Source organism: Mastomys coucha, unplaced genomic scaffold (assembly GCF_008632895.1).
Source record: "Mastomys coucha isolate ucsf_1 unplaced genomic scaffold, UCSF_Mcou_1 pScaffold18, whole genome shotgun sequence".
Taxonomy (NCBI): domain Eukaryota; kingdom Metazoa; phylum Chordata; class Mammalia; order Rodentia; family Muridae; genus Mastomys; species Mastomys coucha.
The window spans coordinates 12,072,186-12,081,624 of NW_022196900.1; the positions used below are offsets into that span (position 1 = coordinate 12,072,186).

Sequence of the window (9,439 nt, forward strand, 5' to 3'; positions counted from 1 at the left end):
AATGAACTGATTCCCAGTGATAGTCTGTTATATTTGTAGACCAGAGCCTGAAGATTGGTCATCAGAGAGGCTTCATCCAGAAAGTAATGGGAACAGATACAGAGACTAACAGGCAAATTTTAGGTGGAGCTCAGGGAATCCATCTAAAGAGAGGAAGGATAATAGGAGCCCAAGGACTCAAGGACATTATAAGAAAATGACCTTCAGAATCAACTACCCTGGGCTGATAGAGGCTCACAGAGACTGAACCTACAATCAGGGAGCTTGTAGGGGTCTGACCGAGGTCCTCTGCATATATGCTATGGTTGTATAGTCTCTGTCTCTGATTTTTTTTTTTTTGCCTGCTTTCAGAACCCTTTTCTTCCTTTACAGTTGCTTTGTTCAGCCTTAACATGAGGAGATATGTCTAGTCTTATTGCAACCTGATATGCCTTGTTTGGTTGATATCCCTGGGAAGCCTGCCTTTTTATGAAGGTAAATGGAGAAGGAGTAGATTTAGGGGAGAGGGGGGTGAGATGGGGATAGAAGAAGATGCAGGGGAACAGTGGTCAGGATGTAATATAAGAGAAGAATGAAAAAACAAAAAGCAAACAAAAAAAACTAAACATGTTAATATCTAAAACTCTTAGAAAACAAGTATTTATTAAAATGTAACTATGATTTTTGATTTACTCAGTAATCATGAGTGACAAGTTTATTCTCAGAATTTTAGAAGACAAAAAATCCAAGCATAAGAGGCTCTCAGAATTCCCCTTATGTCACAGAGTTCTTGTTCTCTTATGACATCATTTTTCCACATCACCAAACTTAGGCCCTGGCAAGTCACAGGTGGGAGAAATGTCTATACCAAGATTGTAAGTCTTTTTGTTGAGTCTTCTTTTTAAAAATAATGGAAATTCTTAGTTAATTGAACAGTTATTGTCTTTACCATGAGGTGATGTTCATTATGTTGTTTGTAGGCCAATCATAAGCATGGAAGAAGGGTTTAGTAAGAGAGCTCAATTCTTAGGCAATATCCTTAGCTACATTGATATAAGATTTATTTGCTTTACTTTAGTGAAACATGGAGATTTGGATTTTTTTCTAAAAGCTTTGATTTCATGTCATGACATTTTAGAAATGATCATATAACATAGTGAATTACTGTCAACTAAGGGAGAATCATACCTCTCTAGATCACTTACAAATTTATGGGAACATGTTTTATCTTTGTCATAAAAATGAGTGAAACTTAAAGGCCATGAGTCAGGTGTTTTAAGGCTGAAGTCCAATGGTAAAATCCCTACACAAAGGAAACTAGTGGATTGTGAACTACACTCTTCTTGATGAATTCTGAGTTGTAAAGTATTCTGGCATATGAAGCAGGCTATCTATACAGAAAAAATAGATAATAGAAGTTTTCTTATACAAGTTATTTCTGTCCAAATAAGTTATGAAAGTCAGTGAGATAAATTAATAATTAATAAATAAAATACCTTTCAATCATATAAAACCTTGTGTAGAAAGCCTGAAGGCAAGATAAAAGAATGGAATTCAGAAATATAAAGGGAAGGCTCCCTCTTTTAAACCTTTAAAAATTCCTGTTAATTGTAGATGATCTGAATTGTACAAATTTGAACATCAATGAAACTTTCCTGTGGGGCCCAGAGCTCACTTCCCTGGATCACACCACTGTTTTAAAAAAAAGTCTTAAAGATGCTCTGAATGCACTTCCCACAAATATGTTTAGTACTTGAGGAACCTGTCTATTCAAAATTTAACAGTGTTCTGAACTATATCATGTTGTCCTGGAACTCTCTGTGTAGACCAAGCTGGTTTCAAATTCAGAGACTTGCCTGCCTCTGCCTCCCTAATCTGAGTATTTTATAATGCCAATAGGAAAAGTATTTAAGACACACTCTGCAGTATGTAATGTTTATCATTCTAATCCTAATTATACCAACCTTTTCTATGATATATTCTTGAGATAATATATTACTTGTGTTTCTATACAACCTTATTTCACAGACGCAGTACTCTTGAGCTTCCTTTCTTGTTTCTGTTTTTTTTTTTTCAGTTGAAGTAGAATAAATATATTTTTGGAGATATTTCCAGATATTTAATGTATGATGTATTTTTATAAACAATCCATTTAATATAACATTTTTGGTATTCTACTTTTCCATAGTCATTTGTTTTAAGAAATTTTAGCTTTGCTTCTCTATTTCTCTCTTAACACACCAGTGGTTAAACAGAGATATTTGCTCATTCATTGATAACAACAAGGATATGGAATCAGTCTTGACGTCCTTCAAAAGATTAATGGATTATGAAATTATGGTATACACTGAGATTTTCACTTAGGTGTAAAGAAAAGTGAAACTATAATGTTTGAAGAAATATAGGTGAAACTGAAAATTTTGGTTTGTGTGGTGGGTGCAGCTACATGGAGAAAGAGAATATGTGTCTCTATGTATGTGTGTGCCTGTGTATGTGTGTTTGTATTGTGAGATAGTATCAAATAAACCTAAATGTGTATGAAAACAACACGAGGAAATTTGTTATTTGTTATGCTAATTTAATAAGTAAAAATAAACCATAAATTATAGAAAACCGATTAATAAAAGAATAATGTCTTTAATATCCTTGGATTTAAATTGTCTGAATGTTACAAACTATTTTCTCATTGGCTTCTAGTTTTATTTCATTATAATAAGAAAAGATACTCTGCAAGATTCTATTGTTGTCTTAATATGTTGAAAACTTTTATTATTCTGTTCTAATTTATGCTGGAGAATACTTCACTGAGATAAATGGATAATGTGTTTATTATGTGGAGTGCTCTGTAGATATCTAGATCATTTGTTCTATATGTTATTTATGGTAACTTTAAATCTTAATTTTTTTCTTCATATGTTCATTTGATGTTATAAAATTATATCTCACAGTTTGGGATATGTAGAATTATAAATTATGTAATTAGTTTGTTTCATGTTTACTACCAAGATAAGAACTACTTGACAAAAGCAATTCAAGGCAGAAAGTGTTCATTCATCTTCAAGTTCCTGGTTATAATCTACCATGTCATAAAATCAGAGTGACAAGAACTTGAGGGAGCTCGCTGTATCTCCACCATTGTTTACAGCAGAGAACAGTGAACTCATGAATGCATGCTATTGGTTAGATCATTTTCTCTTGCCAAAGAAGGTTTTGCCTCTGTAGGTGGATCTTCCCACATCAATCAATGTAATTAAGATAATCCCCTAACTGGCATTCTTACATTCTCCACCTAACCCCCACAGGTTCTCTATATATAGTCCAGGCTCTTCGGACACTTGCTCTGTAGACTAGGCTGGCCTTGAACTCAGAAATACATCTTCCTCTGACTCTCCAGCTCTGAGATTAAAGGCACCATTCACTACCATCTAACCCTTGCAGACATATTTAAAGACACTTTTTCCCCAGTGATCCTATATTGAATCAAATCAATAATTAGAACTTACCATCACACAGTTAACCAGCTATGATCCATAATGTTAGCATACTCACCCAACAATGCATTGTTTTTTATGAGTTCCATTAGTTTTTTTTATTTACCCACTCAACTCCTCTGTTAATATAGATAGATTGACCCTGTTCACATCAGTCTTCATGCTTCTATTGCCATAAGACATGGAATGATCCACTCGACACAATAGTCATAGGAGTTAGTGGTTTTGCTTTTAGATTATAGGAGAAAGACAATCTTAAATTTCAATAATTTTGATGTTAACAGTTTATAGTTTCTAGACACATTTCATGAAAATTTGAAAGATATTCTCTATTCTCTTTTCTTTCAAAAAATGAATGAAATCTAATTAGTATTAGTTTCAAAATTTGTCCTACATATAGTGAGTTAATCATATTGTTAATTTATTATGATGTATGTGCTACTGATTTCATTTTTAATTGAATTTTATGGTGGAGTGTAAAGTTCAGTTATTAGTTGATCCATTTTATTTTGGGGAAGAATATGTTGAAATTCAAAGTATTATAGAATTTGTTATTAATGAGTGTCTTTCTGTAATACCATTTTTTAATAATAATCTTGACAGTTTGTGATATACTAATATTGACCTAAAAGATGATTGGAAATACCTTGTCTCCCCTCCCTTTTGCTTTATACTGTTTTACTATATTTACACAAAGATTAATGAGATTGATTTTAAACAATAATTTGGCATGAGATATTAAATCCAGAGATTGTTTTATGACCCCTTATAGTATTGAATCATATTGATACTTTTCATTTTGTATTTAATTCTTAATTTTAATTTTAAAAAAATATTGTTGCTAATGAGAGATGAGAACCAACAAAATGGCTCAGCTAAGTACATTGAACCATCCGAAACTTGTTCAACTTGTTCTACAATTGAGACAAAGAGGGAGGATTCACTTTTAACTTTATATATTATCAAATAAGTAAAATATGGGGGTAAACAGGTGTCTCATTGCATTCAGTACTTGTCGTATAAGCCTAAGAACAGGAGTTCAGATCCCCAGAATTCATGTAGCAGTCATTACTATATAGATGCCTGCCTATACTTCCAGTGCATGGAGACAGGATTTCCATAGAAAGATAGTTAGGCTAGCTGAATCAGTGAGGTCTGCCATCAAGTTAAGTACCATGTTTCAGTACATATTGAAGAGAATCATTGAGTTTATCCTTCTCATGTACATATATACACATGCAGATACACTAACACACATATGTACCTGCAATAATATAAACATGCACACAAATGCAAATACCACATATTCATACATATGCAAAAAATAAATGGAAAACTGAGAAACTAAATTTACTTGAGGTTTACTTGAATATATAGTTAATGCTCTGTTTCAGTTAGAATCAGCAATTGTTACATAGTAGAACAATATAGGAAAATAGCATTAATGCATATTGCTGTTGGTCTTTGTTTAAAACAAATAAAAATCAGTTAAAAAATGTTCTTTCCTGGTAACAAATGTTTTTCTATGACAAAAAACAAAGCAAGTGAGAAGGTATTAATGGAAAACTGTTTACAACATAATTGGTTAATTTGATAGATTTTCTTAAAATATCTATACAATGAAACTCTCTGTCAATACTTAGCCTGCTTGCTGACAGTCCAGACAAGTACACAGGCATATCTTATTTAATGATCCAGATTTGAGAAGACATATGTGCTTCAATTAAACATGAGTTAGAAATTGATATCTCAGCTAAAAATCAAGAAAATCTGTGACATGGCATTTAAATATACGTTGATCAGTGTTTTACATTTTACATTTGAAAATCTGTAAAACTTAAATTTGACAAGAAAGTAGGTTTTAAAACCCTCCCCCTCTCTCACATGCACAAATAGAAAGAACGATAGGTAGATAGATACATAGGTATATAGATAGATACATAGGTATATAGATAGATAGATAGATAGATAGATAGATAGATAGATAGATAGGTAGGTAGGTAGGTAGGTAGTAGGTAGGTAAATACATAGAGAGAGAGAGAGAGAGAGAGAGAGAGAGAGAGAGAGAGAGAGAGAGAGAGAGAGAGAGAGAGAGAGAAAGAGATAGGCAGGCAGCCAGGCAGCCAGGCAGCCAGGCAGCCAGGCAGCCAGGCAGCCAGGCAGGCAGATAGATAGATAGATAGACAGATAGATAGTGTTTACTTTCTCTTTCACAGCTTAACTTGGTGAAGTTGGAATAATGTTCACTCATTCCTACTGTACTGAAGATGAGATTGGCTTACAATTACTGAGAAATCAATAATTACCTAGTTGGTGGTGATTGCTTATATATAATAATGATCTTTGTGTAAACTCATTAAAATTTTTCCATTTTATTTCAATAGCCTAAAAGTAACATATGGAGCATACGATAATTATATTCCAGGTAAGATAGAGTTTAAAATTTATTTTTAAAATGATTTTCTAAATTTTTCCCTTTTGTTGAAAATACTCTTTTATCTTATGATGTATCCTGACTACAAGTTCCCTTCCCTCTACTCCTCCCAGTTCCTTCTCATGTCTTCTATCCAGCTGCATTCCCTTTCTGTCTCTTTAGAATAGAACAGGCTTCAAAGAGATAAATACAAAATATAATAAAATGTAATAACAAAACAAAAGGCATCATCAAATCAAAGTTGTATAAGGTAAACCAACAGAAGAAAAAGCTCATGAAAAGTCGCAAGAATCAGAGATCCAGTCACTCATACACTCAGAAGTCCCTTTAAAAACTCTAAACTGAAAATCTTCATATGTAGCAGAGGACCTGGTGCAGACCCAATAATGCCCTTTCCTTGATGCTTCACTTTCTCTGAGCTCCTATGAATTTAGTGAAGCTGATTTAGAAGGGCTTGTTCTCCTGGTGTCCTCCATCCCTTTTAACTCTTGTGATTTTTCCACCTCCTTTTCCTGAGTTCTAAGGATAGAGATTTTGCTAGAGATATCCCATTTAGAGATCAGTGTTCCAAGATGCCCCCTGTCTGTCTGGGCCTCTCTCTCTCTTTTACTCTCTCTCTCTCTCCCCATGTGTGTGTGAGTGTGTGTGTGTGTGTGTGTGTGTGTGTGTGTGTGTGTGTATCGTGCCTGGCTGTGGCTTTTTGCATTTGTTCCAGTCTGCTCTAGGAGAAAGCTTCTCTGATGATGGCCAAAGAAGAAACTGATCTTTGAGCATAACAGTATATAATTAGGAATCATTTTATCACCATTCCTTTAAAGGCCAGTAGTTTTGCACTATGCTTGTTCTTTTTAACTAAGCAGTGTTGAGTCTAGGTTACATCTCATGGAGAAGGTCTTATGTCAAATCAGGCTCAATTGGTTGGTTGTTCCCAAAAGCCTTACAAGATTAATTTTAGACATGAGTTATCTTCAACTGAGTCAAAAAGATGCAATGGGCTATAATTAATATGTCATGTTTATTTGCCAAAGAGCCTACCCTGTGTGCAAAGTGAATACATAGGCATGAACATAGGTATATATTATATAAACATGGTTTTAAATTTACAGAAATAATTTTATAAATAGTATGATACAGGGGTCTTGTGTTTGAAAAGCAGTGAAGAAACTATACCTTCAACCTTGAACCTCTTAGTATATTCCTAATTGTTTGTCTAGTGTATATAAATACTAGGCAAGGCAAATAAGTTTAATATTGAAAATCTTTAAATACCACCTTGTTTTCTCTCTTCAATGAAACTTCAATATTACTTTCATTATGCACATTTAATCACTGATGCTAATGTTGTCCTTTGGAGACTATTAGGAAATTGTTTCTCTAAAATTTGCTATATTTCATATATTCCAAGAGAGTGATGGTATCTCTCTTTGGCTTCAGTTGTAATTGAAATGTCCATACTCATCATTATTGCTCTGAACTTTATCATCTTAGTCCCATTTCCTATTTGTTTACCTTTTATACTTAGCAAATCTTCAATAACAACAGCATGGCTCTGAATATATTACATGTTGAGGAACTGAATATCAGCTGACTGGATTTTAACTCTTCGTATTTAGATCAAACACATACTTTCTGCATGTTTTATGTCAGGCAGTGTGCTAAGAGTTCTTAGCTACAGAAGTGCTAGCCACACTATCTTTCCCTTGTTAGCAAGATTATATCCAAGTTGAAGAACACATGGCAATCTAAACTGGAAGAGAGCAATATTTAAATGGAAGTAGTAATGCTTTTTCTTCTTTTACATTATAGACAACACTGGTTTCATTATGACTATTGATCAATTAGTTACTTGTCTGGTTAGTGGGAGGAAATCAAATTTTCATTTGGTTACAGAGAATTTCAAACTAACAAATAAATAAAGCTGTGATTTGCCTTATTTAGTCATTCATTGTGTCGAATATAAGGTATGCATGTCCATTTCAGTTCAGACAAAATTCTATTCATAGCAAGGCATATGTTATCTTTTTTTTTTTTTTTTTTTTTTTTTTTTTTTTTTACTTTAGTCAGTGAATTAAGCAAAAAATCATGGAATCAACAATACTTTTCCCTGGCATTTCCCAAACCACCAAGGCCAGGAAAGAAACGGAGATCACTACCTTCCCAGTTACAGAAAAATAGAGCTCCTGTAAGTATATTAAAGTACCATGTATATATTAACAAAAAGTAACTACTTAATAACAATAGTCTTGTAAAGTCATAAAATATAAACTGTGCTTTGTGGGTAAGTGTTAACATGAGTCCTATCATGATAGACATATTTTATATAATTGCTATCCAATCTTTACTAATGATCACTAGCATATGCTAACATTTCATTTGAAATTATTACCTGAAATATATTGAGTGTTTATGGAACAAAAAGTCAAGATACTTCAATTCACATTTAATATGAACATCAAGGAAAATTTTACTGGATATAAACTCTCAGAGAGTAGGGTCATGGGATGACATTACATCCTAGTGAACATTTAGTGCTTCCTTAATTCAAAATAAAATTCAGAATTCAAAAAAAAATGAATGCTGGAAGTTAAGTATTTTCAGAATCACTGTAATAATTCTTAAAGAAATTTTGACTAAAAAAATGAATAATCATCTTTTTTTTATTTAAGAATGAATCCCTTCACTTATGATCCTGTATTTTTCCTTTTTATTTTACTCTATTTTTTATTGTTCAACATTTCTTTAAAATTAGGAATTTGTCATTTAATTATTCCAAATACTTGGATAGAAGTTGAAAATAAATTATATTTGTAATATATGTAACTATAGTAGATTATGTTTCTTTTTTTATTAGATATTTTCTTTATTTACATGTAAATTTCTCCTTTCTCATTTTCCCCTCCACAAAACAAACAAACAAACAAAAACAAGAAAAAAAAACCCAAAACCCCCTGTTGGCTCCCCTGTCCCCATGCCTGCCACCCCACCCTCTCCCACTTATTGGCCCTGGCATTCCCCTACACTGGGGCACAGAACCTTCACGGGGCCTAGGTCCTCTCCTCCTATTGATGATTGAATCTGCAATCCTCTACTATACACATGCTGTCAGAACAATCAGTCCCACCATGTGCCATCCTTGGTTGGTGGTTGAGACCCTGGGAGCTCTGAAGGTACTAGTTAGCTCATATTGTTGTTTGTCCTAAGGGACTGCAAACCCCTCAATTCCATAGGTCCTTTCTCTAACTCCTTCATTGGGGACCCTGTACTCAGTTCAATGGATGGCTGTGAGCCTCTACATCTGTATTAGTCAGGTACTGTCAGAGCCTCTCAAGAGATAGCTATATTTAGGCTGGCTTGTCCTTCCTTCTGTCTGTGCTCCATAGTTAATATCTACAACTCCTTCCATGGGTATTTGGTTCCCCCTTTAAAGAAGGAATGAAATGTCCACCTTTTGGTCTTCTTTCTTTTTAAGTTTCTTGTGGTTTGTGGGTTGTTCTTCCTGTATTCCAACCTTCTGGGCTAATAACCACTTATCAGA

At 33.6% G+C, this 9,439-nt stretch overlaps 1 protein-coding gene across 6 annotated transcripts in view; it reads left to right on the plus strand.

Annotated features, from left to right (window-relative positions):
• Positions 1–758: 758 nt before the first annotated feature.
• The window catches only part of Cylc2 (cylicin 2), a 41,291-nt gene continuing 32,610 nt past the window's right edge, over positions 759–9,439 (plus strand). For all 6 annotated transcript variants that reach the window (XM_031377398.1, XM_031377395.1, XM_031377394.1 and 3 more), the window contains exons 1-3: positions 759–854; positions 5,855–5,895; positions 7,965–8,086. In XM_031377398.1, coding sequence (XP_031233258.1) covers positions 838–854; positions 5,855–5,895; positions 7,965–8,086 — 180 coding nt within the window. In that variant the 5' untranslated portion in view covers positions 759–837. The remainder of the gene's footprint in view (positions 855–5,854; positions 5,896–7,964; positions 8,087–9,439) is intronic.